The sequence below is a fragment of the Haplochromis burtoni genome, unplaced genomic scaffold, assembly GCF_018398535.1.
Source record: "Haplochromis burtoni strain Fernald_Lab_line unplaced genomic scaffold, NCSU_Asbu1 Contig_14, whole genome shotgun sequence".
NCBI classification, from domain to species: domain Eukaryota; kingdom Metazoa; phylum Chordata; class Actinopteri; order Cichliformes; family Cichlidae; genus Haplochromis; species Haplochromis burtoni.
In genome coordinates, this window is record NW_024582375.1 from 3,240,733 (window position 1) to 3,252,876 (window position 12,144).

The following is a 12,144-nucleotide window of genomic DNA, read 5'->3' on the forward strand; positions in this document are numbered from 1 at the left end:
ACACACACACACACACACACACGCACAGGTATGCTCTCCTGTTTGCAACTGAAAGCAGTCTGGCTGTTGTTTTGCGTGTCTTTGTGTGTCTGCTGCTTTCCTTCTCTTGAAACACACACAGGGAAGGGACAAAGTCTCATTAACTGAGCTGCTGCTGCCATTTCCTCCACACAAGCAGTGTATGTGTGTACCTCTTAGATGTGTGTGTGTGTGTAGGCAACCAATATGATTACATGCTGCACATTAGCACAGCTGTTAGCCACGGCCTTCTCGCGGCACTGGCTAATGTACTAGCATGCTCATTACACACATATAACAAACAGCAGCGGCGGCTTTGATTTAAAGCATCTGCATCATTTCTGTGTTTTCATCACAGCAAAGAGCTTCATTCCGGACTCGCCGGGAGACAGATTACACACACATCGCAGACGTGCTGCTACAAGGAGGCAGCGGAGGCACAGCGCTCTGGAATACGGAAAACCCGTCGAGTTTAATTGACCGCGGTCGGACGTGCGATATTCAGAAAAAGCAAGTCGATTTCTCTGCTCACGTGCGCACGCTCGAGGAAAAAACAGGCACATACGTACAGCGTGATGTCATATATATAGGATTTATTTACACTTTCTATTTACAGATTTTTGTTTCAAAATCTTCTCTGTACACATTTATTTTTTAAATTCAACACCTGCTACTCCTGTCACCCACATGCTCTAGTATTATTTGATTCTTTTTTTCTGGAGACAAAACACATGAGGGAGGATTTTTCTTTTTTCCTTCAGTTTGGTTTTCATAGACAGATTTTACTCTAAGAGAAATGAAAGCAGCTGGAAATGTTACTTAAGGACGCACTCCTGAAGATGCTCCAAAGAGTGTTTGAAGTTTGCCGTGTGTGTGTGTGTGTGTGTGTGTGTGGGCTAATAGAAAAAAGGGGTTTCAACCTGATGCCGCTGAGGCGTTCATCTCCATGGAGATATGTTTGTGTGTGTGTGTGTGTGTTGAGAGTCAAACTTCAGATTGCAACTGAATTTGCTCCTGTGTTTGTTTGTTAATTTCACCTCTCTTCGCAGAGGTGTGTGTAGGCAGCTGACTCTTATTAAAGGGAAAACACTGCATATAGCATAACAGCAGAAACGGAGGGGGGCTCAAACCTACCTACTCTCTGCCTTTGACACACACACGCACACACACACACAAATATATTGACAGACACTACAGCGGCTTTCGACCCCCACATTTGTTGTTATCTTGGAGCATCGGTGTTCACCACCAACATTGCTTTTACCCCCTACAGTGTTCATATCCATATGAATGTGTGCAATAAGGCAGTTTAATGTTGTGAGAAGTCAGGTTATGGGTAATAAATGGGACAAATATTGACTGCTCGCTCACCCCTGCCCAACCTTATTGACTGCTGCTGTGCCTGTCAAGCTTTGCATTCGTGATTAAAAAAATGTAACACTCAAACTCAGAAGTGGCTTCAGTGGCGTCAGTTTTCTAACTTAAATAACAATGTACAGATCACATAAGCAAATATCATCTCCAGTAACTATGCTAAAAAAAAACAACAAAAAAAAACACACACACACACCTTAAAACATTTGGTAGTGAGCAGACAGACTCAATTAAGAGTCGGTCTGCTCTGATGAGTGCAACTTGTCTGCAATGTGCATCGTTGCAATAGGAGACTTGTCTCAGTTGGTTGGCAACTGGTTGCATTCTGGTTGTAAAGTGGTAGCAGACTGATTCTTATTTTTTTATCATGTTTTTGACAGACCAAGTTGCTTTGAACATGGCAACTAACTGCAGGTGGATGCAGACTTGGCCCCTGTCTTTGAAGCAACCATTTCAAAAGCCAAGAGACTGCAGGTTCATAACACATGGTTGGGATGATTTTGGTCTGTTTGACTGACTGCCGATTCTGGAGTGGCAATTCACCCAAATTTCATAAAGCTGCTAACTGCGGACGCCAAACTGTTTAAATGCTGAGTAGCACTACAGCCACAGCCCATTCACTGCATGTTCTTTCAGCAGGTGCAGGAATGCAAAGCTTGACAAGCCTCTTAAGGGATGGGGAGGGTTTAGGGATGGGTTCTTGGTTATTTTATTATGGCATAAATGCCCAGAGTGTAATTCAACAGCTCGTGCTGGTGGTTTCTGTAGTCAAAATAATATTTCCTTTGATTTTATTACTAATTAAAAATGACTTCATATTGCTTGCACAAATTTAAAACCTAAAAAAAACCAAACGAAACAAAAAAAAAAAATCATCTGTGGTCAAAAAACACAATCAGGGTGTTTGTCTCGTGTCTCCAGAGTCAGGCACAACTTTACAGGCATGTAAACGTAAACATATGTAGGCATTTAAAAAAATAAAACCTAAATGAAAAAGACAAATATTTAAAATGCTGACTGAAAGAATATATCTCATACAAAAAAAGGGAGGGGACTTTTTAGACTTTTAAATTAAGTGCAGTTTTTCCTTGTCAGAGAGCATGGGAGATGAGGGGCTTGTGAAACTGGTGCAGATTGGATTTAAAAAAAAAAAAAAGCCCAAACCCTCAACATGTGATCAAAGACTGACAGCTCTCACTGAAAAAAGGGACTGAACTTCCAAAGAAACACAACACCCTCCCTTCCCCTCTCTCCTTCCATCTTCCCTTCACACACCTACGCCTGCCGCCTTTTTCGGCTCGGGTGACAATAATGGATCCTGGCGGAGTTGCGACAGGAGGATCCAAACGTTAACAGCTTTGTGTTATGTCATGAATGTCTGATTACCCCCCCACCACCACCACCACCTAACATCACACCAATACGGTGCTACTGACTTTGCGTAAGACATCCCATGTGCTCTATAAGAACAGAGCAACGTGTGAACGACTAATGTAAGGCGGAGAGTTGTGTGTGCAAAAACAAGAAGCAGGTTGTATAACTTATTTATGCAAACGCTTTTTAATTAAAGGGCGTGATGAATCGTTGTCACCTGCTAAGCTTGTCAACTTCCCATTATATTCACAGAGTTCAGTAAGCACCGTGCCGACGCCTGATTACAGGGTACTTACAAACAGCATTATAGAGGCAATGGGATGGATGGTCATAAGCAAAGAAACAGCTTTGTAATTATTTATTTACTTATTTATGTATTGGTACGTTTTTAGGATAATCCCGATGATCTGCGTGCAGAGCTTCTACATAAATAAATTACGAGAGCCGAAATAGATCAAGCGTGTGTAATTGCATTTTAAAATTGCAAGACTTCCATTAAGTTGGAGCCTCCAAATAAACCCTTCTAGTTTTACGTGTTTATATGGAAATACATCTTTTAAGCTCAGGCCCCGCCTTGCTGGTGATCTCTAAACAGTCCAATCCATATTTTATATATTCTGGGCGGAAAACTTAAAAACAAAAGGTCCCCAAACCGTGTCGATTGTGCTCTTTCGGAATTTAGCTTCAACTTCAGATCTGGCCGTCACTCACCCAGACCAATGTGAATCTGAGTGATTCTTTCTTTATGTCTGCTAACGCCTCATTATGTGTATAACCGTGTAATAACAATGCGTGTTCTGAGGTAGTCTTACATTCACAAAGAAGGAGAAGTTGATAATAAGACGTGGACCCTTCACATGCTGCAGGTCTAAGGAGCAAAAAAAGAAAAAAAGAACCCTAACAAGTGGGACTAGGTAGCGTTCTCCCTCCTAATGGCTTCTTATGTTCTTTGATGTTGATCTGTGTATGTGACTCCTGTTCTGCAGCCTCCTGCCACTGTTTGCGTTACATTCAAACAACGAGACGCTGCAGTGATGAGACTGGACAATGAGGGTTTAAAGCTGGTGTGTGATTGGCTTAATGGAAGGAAGTACACATGCCTCCTCTCACTGACTGACAAAGTGTCTTGCTTCAAAAGTCTTGGAAGGGTCATGAAGAAAAACAATCTGTGGGGGGGAGGGGCAAGTAAAGTATCTAGTGCAATGCCCTTTGACATCTTTCTTTGTCTTTGCAAACTGAAAAGGAAAAAGATCACATTTTGCCTCAGGAAACAAAAAAAATCAACTATGTATTACCATGGTTATGGAAATAATTAGCAGAAAGAGGCATTTTTCGGAGCCAGACCGCAGGCGGTGCTGAGCAACAGCTCCTGGTTTTGCATCGGGCCTTAGGTTGATCTCTCAGCTGTCAACTTGCAGTGATAAAGAACAGGACTCTGCACTGCTCAGAGCTAATCAGAGAACACAATAATCATTAAAAAAAAAAAAAAGGCTCCACATCAACATGTTAGAATGCTACACCGCACATCCTCGCAGTCATTGGTTGATTCAAAAATCTCTTAGTAGCTGAAAGGCCCACCGGCCAATAAGGGAAAAGGAGGTTAAGAAAAGGGAGCTCCTTCCTGTGTGGGAATAGAGGCCTTTGAGTTCAGTAGACCACTTTGGGGGGAGTAAAGGAGGAACACAGGGAGTCCCCTCCCCCGCCCCTTGCTTATCATCTCTTGTAGTGGTTGGGCGCATCAGCGAAGGCAAACTTCAACCTGTAGGCTTCAGCCAGCAGTACGCTCACTTCCTCGTTGCCCCAGTGCATCGTGGGAAGGTTCTGTAAGAGGATCATCAGGCCCTGATGAAAGAAACAAAGACATTATTTAGACGCAAAACCGCAAGATGCATGACGGCAAGATCTAATCAATCTAATCAGCTTCAGAGAGAAAAAAGATTTAAAAAGTAAAACTCAAACACTGGAGAGTGTGTGTAGGGGCCAAAGGAAAATATTGATGCAAGAGGAAAGGCAAAGATAAATGTGTATCTGATCAATATTAAAAGAGGCTAGAGGAGGACATGAGGAAAGAAAAAAAGGGAAATCACAATCTGTGGGCAGCAGCTGATGAATTTTTATACTGTCGGCTATTATATCCACACAAAACTAGGGATTTTTCAAGCTCAGCAGCGTGGTTTCAGGTCAGAATCACGCTCGTACATTGATTCCTCTGTACCTGACAAAGAACCAATTTGGGGGGTCGAGGTGCTGTACTTATTATAAATGAGAGTGGAAGCACTACTTCTGTCTCACAGTAATGTAAGACAAAGCTGGTACATGGTTAGGCAATCAATGAGAGGGAATAAGAGAGAAAAAGAGTCTGGGCTCTTTGCTTCACTTAAGGACAGAACTTTAAAATCCATCATCTTGTAATTATATTCAGAAAATAAAACTTTCTGTATCCCAATTTGGATTTATGCCTTTTCCAGAGATGGTAGGACCTCACCGTCATCTTATAGGACCTAAATAATAATAATAATAAAATTATTTTAAAAGTTGAACAATATCCATCAGTCAAAACACTGAAATAAATCAAAAAGGTGGCTCTCCTGGCTTTTAAACAACAAACAGGCAGGGAGACGAACAAGAGATGCTAATAAATGACCTTGTAAGGTGGCATAATGTGAACATGTAGCCAGCTTAACCACCAGGGCAAAGCGGCAATTGCACTTTACCAAAAAAGTCAAAAATCACACTCTCTCTCACGCACATACACAAATGCCCTCACCAAACAGAAGTGGATTTGGCCATCTGCTGATAGCCAAATATTCATCCCGTTGGCCAGCTCACACGTGAACGTGGTCTGCTTTGTTCTCCGGCCAACTCTCAGTCAGTTGTAAATGTGCTTGCTCCAGTTTAGCTGCTCTCTGGGTCACCTTTTCATCTAGCAGGTGAAAAGGTGACCTAGTTGTACTTCTTCTCTGGAACTCAAGCAGGACCCATCTAGAACTCTAGACGAGCTCTTCCTTTGGCAAAGGAAAAACAAGTAGAGCCAATACAGCTGCACCACTTCCCTCGACCTGGTACGCACTGCGTTTGATAAAAGGTCTGCCAGGATTACGAGCTTTTAATTTGTGTAGATCTGGCTAATGTCAGAAGCTGGTGTGCAATGTTTTAATTAAATGCCTTGGCTTGTTGTCTGCCTTTTATATATATATTCATATATTTTTTTGGCATTTTCAGCCTTTTCTTGAAAGTCGAATACAGCGCAGACAGGAAAGCAGGAAGGGAGAGGAATGATACACAAAATGACCTGATGTGGACTTGAGTCCAGGGTCCTGTAGTGGCCTTAAGCATATAAGATTCCCTCTCCACCAGGTAACTTATACATAGATGTCTCGTGTATGGTGTCTGCTCAGTTTGTTCCCCTTAATCGGATCCAAAGGACATAGGAAACACAATGATGTGCAAAGGCCACTGATCAGATGTGATAAACATAACCACATAAAGAATGCACAGAAAAGCTGGGAAGTACAAATCTTTGGGGTGCATGGACTCAGGAATCAGGGACTGGCTAAAAAGGAGAGAAACCATCAAAAACGCTCAAAATCCAGCATCTGTGGAAGTATGGATCTCTGCACATGGATGTGACTTGCACATCTATGAAGGCATCATTAATGCTTGATGATAAAAACATCCTCTGGTGCAACATAGACAGGGAAGCTCATCTTAGTGAGAGAAAGCCAAACCATACACCACATATTCCAGCAGCATTGCTAAAGAGAATTGCCCTGCGTGTGCATCATGAACATTTCTGTCCAGAATGCTGCTGCAGGTTACTGACAAAGCAGTCCTGCACTGGCTCCCCATGCATTACAGAATACACTAAATGTGAAAGTGTTCGCATTTAGAGCCTTAAACAGTCTTACATCTGCATATGTGGTCAATGTGCTGAATACATACATTCCCTCAAGATCCTTTCGTAATCCTGATATCAAAATGGGGAGGGCGGGTCACACCTATTCTGTCATCGTGCTACGACTCTGGAATAACCTCCAAATGACCTCAGGAAAGCGTCAGCTACGACTGTCTTTAAGACATTTTAGAAATGTGCTAATCTGAACTGCTGTTGGAGGGCAGGCTGCTGTGTTATTTTATGTAAAGACTGTAAATGTGGGTAGAGAAAACTCTAAGAACCCATTTATTTTTATTGGAAACGACTTTGGTTTCAAACATAAAACTTATTTACTTACATAAATTTCAAAATGAGAGGTCTGCTCAGTTCAATTATTGATTGTTTCTTTGTTTAGCTTTTAAATAACACAATGTTTCCATGATCATCTTTCACTCAAATCTTTATATTAAGTCTTTCTGTTCTGCTTTTCATTTTCATTTTACCATCTTTAAAAAAAAAGTGTACAGGTACACCAAACCCAGTATAATAATTAGTGTATTTAGACGGATAACACCAAGATGCACACTTGCAGTTCTGGTTTGCACAAGGTACTGTAGCAGACAGGCACAGTTACACTTGCTTTTGTGTGTGTGCGTGTGACACAGATGTTATTAACTCAGTCAAAGTGGTTTAATAACAGCTGTGAGACGGAAACAGAAAAAAGGGGTCCAGGGTATGGTGTGAGAGGGAAAGAGAGAGAAAAAAATCAGGAAAGAAAGAATAAAATGTCAAGTACAATTCAGTGGAGCTTGAGCCTTTCCCCAGATTCCTGTTTTGTACATTACTGGGTAAGTAAGAAGACAGACAACAGCGACACACACTCGCACACACACATGCAAGAGTTCAATCTCACCGACTAATGCCTCTCTCTCAAAGGGGAATGAGACTGGTTAGCAGTGAGACAGAGCGATTGTGTGTGTGTGTGTGTGTGTGTGTGTGTGTGTGTGTGTGTGTGTGTGTGTGTGTGTGTGTGTGTCTGCATGCTACGGATCAGTGTCCCATGAGCTTTCATCATCAAGGCTGAAATCATTGCCGTGACAACGGGGTTTACAACCAATCACGCTGCTGATAATCACATCGAAGGACAAATCACGTTGGGACTGTGGTGTCTACACTCATCTGAGTCCTAAGCAGTTCGCTGCTATCCGAGAGGATGTGACCCTGTTACAAAAAGGATTCGAAGACGCTTTCAAATGCCGAAACCTAATCGCGTCGCAATCGTGGTTTTAACCATTACGCTGCGGACGCGTCGATGTGCTCCTGCATCTTCACGCTGATCTTTCTACGACTACTGAGAAAGTCAAACTATACAAAACTTTAAGTGGGGATATTTACTACAGCAAGGCACTTTGTATTAGTTTACCCTCCTACGTATTAAATTGAAGGTGTTTGGCTCCATTAATTTTTTTCCCATCCTCGCTCGGTTTTAATGAGGCGGTGAGACGACCCCGGTGACTTTTCACCAAAAATCATTTGTATTCTGAGCGAGGGAGGGGGGTGGGGGGGTGGGGAGGAGGAAAAAAAGCACATGCTTTCTTCAACTAATTAAGCTCCAAGCTGCCATCCTGGCTAGATATTTTCTGAGATCAGGCTTTCGCTTCACCCCGGTCTTCTGAATAAGTTATAGGTGAAGTCAGCTGAATACCAGTTTTGACATTCAGCTGATGTAGAAATGTGTTTTTCCAGGAGACTAGTTGCAGATTACTTTATTGACTGACTTTGATGAACCTGAGGCCCTTGGAATGCGTTAAAACCTTGCCGGAGTTTCTCAAAAGGGAAAAAAAATAATAATAATACAAATTTTCACAGGTACCGAGCGAGCGCTGATAAAAATGTTAACAAATTCGGCCTCTAGTGTTGTTAAACATGAAACAGGATTTTCAGTTCAGGATCAGATTTCCTCTAAAGTACTGCTCCATATCTCTAACATCAAAATCCACACGCTTGTTAATTCTACAGGGACGGGGAGGGGGTGGCCCTCCCTGTAATAGCTGCACCTTTGAGAGGAGGGCCTGGACGTTGACTTTGAAAGGTTGACCTACTGACTTCCCCCTTGGTTCAGAAAGACACAGTCCTCTGAAGTATTTTCACTCAGAGGGATGGAGCGGGAGACAGAAAAAAGAGAGAGCGAGCGGAAGGAAGAGTGGAAGAAAGCCTGATCAGAATTCAGCTTGCCTCTCTCTCATCTGTATTCAATAGAGCATCACTATCAGCTCTCTCCTTTCATCGCTCATGCTCTCTCTCTCTCGAGTTCACGTTCACACACACAAGTTGGAAATCCGCAAAATTTGCTCACAGCCAGCAGAGTGTTATGCCTTCTTAGGACAAATCATATAAAAGAAAAGAAAAATTAAATGATTTGTTTTGACCTGGAGATGTCCTGCTCAATATCTGTCTAATAAGTTAAGCCAATAACAAGTTGGTTTTTTTTAATATAAACAGAACAAAAAAGAAGAGCAAATAACTAAACATTTATTTAATTTTATTTAATACCACAGCCAATTCACTGTAGCTGGACTGCAAACGTACATATAAGCACAGTAGTTTTGGGGGTGAGACACCACGCACCTCCCCTACTGCACCTCAAAGCCTCAGGCTCTTTTACAAAAAGAAAAACTCTCTGGGGACTTGCAACACTCTTGATGTTGTAGCCAAGATTTTTCCTGGATATTATTCAGCAAAAGCACAATCTGCAATCAGTTATGACTTACTGGTGGCCTCGGTGTCGCGAGGCTACCTATTGTTATTACCCCAGTTTAACCTGGAGAAATTCCCAAAGGCTGAAGTAACAAGGTTTATTGTCACAGAGGAAGTAAATTCATGACGGCTGAAAAGGACTCAACATCTTTACAGCAGAAATGAAGCGGGGAGAAAATCTGTCAAGGATGAAGAGAGTTAAAAAAAAAAAATGTCTTGAAGATGCTGTCAGTAAAAAAAAAAAAAAAATTAACCACTTCCAAGAGCCTGACAGGAGAGTGAGGATGTAACTGACAGACAAGCTAAACAAGCGTGGGCTTTACATATTATCGTATTTCATGCTTCAGTTATGAGAGAAAATTCATGATAAGCATGAGTCTTTCCAAATCTGGGCCAATATGCTATTATTGATAATGACAGGTTTGTAAATGGCCAACTTTATTTTAAAGTCCTCCATTACTCAAAAATATGTTTTGATTATTTTCACTTCACTTGGACGTTGGACCTTCATACGTCGAGTGATATACTGTATATGCAGACTCGGACACCAGGAGTCTGCTTAAACAATAAAGAGGAAAAGTTCACTGGGCTGCGTTGGTTTCAAAGTGTGTAGGTGTGGAATGATTCCGTGTCTAAAGGGATCCATGCTCCAAAGTAAGTAGTAAGGACCAGTTGTGGAAACTTGAAACGTCCATTGTACATAAACATGAAGTCATGTGGTTGTTTGATACTCATATACGTGTACCAGTCACATTATTGGGTAATAATCAGCAGGTTTAACTGCTGGTTGACACCAATCAGCAACTCATGCATGCATTTAGGCAAATAGACATTGATCAAGCAACCTGTTGAACTTCAGAGTGGGGAAGAAATGCGATTTAAGTGATTCTGAATGTGGAATGGTTGTTGATACCAGACAGGCTGGGCTGAGCGGTTCAAAAGCTGTGGAAATACTGGGATTTCCCCACACTACCACCTCTATAGTCTACAGAGAATGAGCTGACAAAAGAGAACATATCCAGTGAGAAGGTCTGCCTTATTGATGCCAAAGGCAAAATCAAAAGTCAAAATAATCACTTGTTGCATCCAAAGTATGAAGAAGAGCATCTACAAACACAACGTGTATCAAAAGACCACGCTGGACTCCACTCCTATTGGTTAAGAACATCAAACTAAGGCTACAATTTGCACAGGCTCAACAGAAGATTGGAAAAATGTTACCTGATCAACCAATTCTTGAATTCTGCTGTGACATTTGGAGGGTAGGCTCAGAATTTAGTGTAAAAACAACTAAAAGCACGGATCCATCCGGCCGTTTGTAATCGGTTCATGCTGGTGGGGGTTCAATAATGGGGGGATATTTTATTGGCACATGGACACATGTTAATATGGACCAAGGAATGTTTCCCGCACCTTGTTTAATCTGTGCAATGAAGAAAGTAGTTCTGCAGGCAAAAGGTTGTCCAGCCTGGTACTAGCAAGATCCAGCTAAGAAAATGTGTAATAAATGCAAATTCTTATCAAGGACCTACTGATGAAGGTTTGCCAGTTTTCAGTGATGTTCATGATATAAAGCTTGTTTTTAAAGCTCTAAAACACTTCAAAATCCCTACAATGGCTAGAGACTCGTAGAAAACATCTTCGTCACACATTTTGACCTCCACAGAGATAAAGAAGTAGCATGAATGAAATTAACCATGTGCTACAGCATTTTTATAAACAACCATGGGCACTAATGGTTATGCTAGAGGAGGACCAACCGCCGTCTAATCAAGTGCTGCTTTGAGCGTTATAGCCAATAGACCATACACGCTACATACACATAAGCGCGCTCATGCGTGCTCGGCCACACAAGCATACACCCATAGTGACTGAGGAGCTTCATTAAGAGCATATTTCTGCATGGTAACCATCTGCTGGCTATCACTTGTGTTGAGCTAATGACTCTAATACTGTTTAATTGCATACATCTCGCTGTCAGGGGGGAATACTGCACTCACTCCACTCTACACAGGTGGTAACACTCCACACTGAGAGGCCACCAGTGTTAGTGTGAAGGAGTGAGTCTTTGCTGGAATTCATGAAATGCAGCATTCATGCTTTAAGTATATAAAAGAAAAATGCATATCGATGAATGTGTATTTGTTACAGTCCATGTAAAAAGGAATCAGCAAATGATAAACTAAATATATAAAATTTTACATTTTAGTTCATTTACTTTGGCAAAGCTAATTTTCTCAACACTGCTTAACCTCTTAACAGAGGGCAGTAATGACAGTTTAAGCCCTCAGTTTTTGGGTAGAGTAAAATGGTTTAGAAACCATTTGATTATAGGATGTCCTCACAAATGTAGCCAAACAAACATTTGTGTGTATGTGTAGGTAGATATGCTGTTAATGTCGCTAGCGCTATGTGTGGGTGCATGTGGTTGTTCAGGCATGAATATCCATTTATCCCACAATACTAACAAAGACATTGATTCACCATTACAGTATACTGTATGCTACAAAAAAGGCAATTAGCTCTCCATCTCCTACGCTTGGCAAGGCTTAAAGTGGTTAATGGCTATTGATACTGAGGGGAAAGCAGCTTGTCAATAGAGCCGTGCTAAGGCTCTTTCTTTAAAAAGAGAATGGGAAAACATAATGGTTGAACAGACAGCCAAGGCCACTGTCAAGTAAATTGTACTAGCTATGTGTATAGTCATTGTTTTGACCTGGATCTGACTGTGGGGAGATGAGTCCATC

At 41.6% G+C, this 12,144-nt stretch overlaps 1 protein-coding gene across 3 annotated transcripts in view; it reads right to left on the bottom strand.

Annotated features, from left to right (window-relative positions):
* Positions 1-2,531: 2,531 nt before the first annotated feature.
* The window catches only part of tbc1d22a (TBC1 domain family, member 22a), a 158,461-nt gene continuing 148,848 nt past the window's right edge, over positions 2,532-12,144 (bottom strand). For all 3 annotated transcript variants that reach the window (XM_005915698.3, XM_005915699.3, XM_042217849.1), the window contains one exon: positions 2,532-4,608. In XM_005915698.3, the coding sequence (XP_005915760.1) occupies positions 4,480-4,608 (129 nt within the window). In that variant the 3' untranslated portion in view covers positions 2,532-4,479. The remainder of the gene's footprint in view (positions 4,609-12,144) is intronic.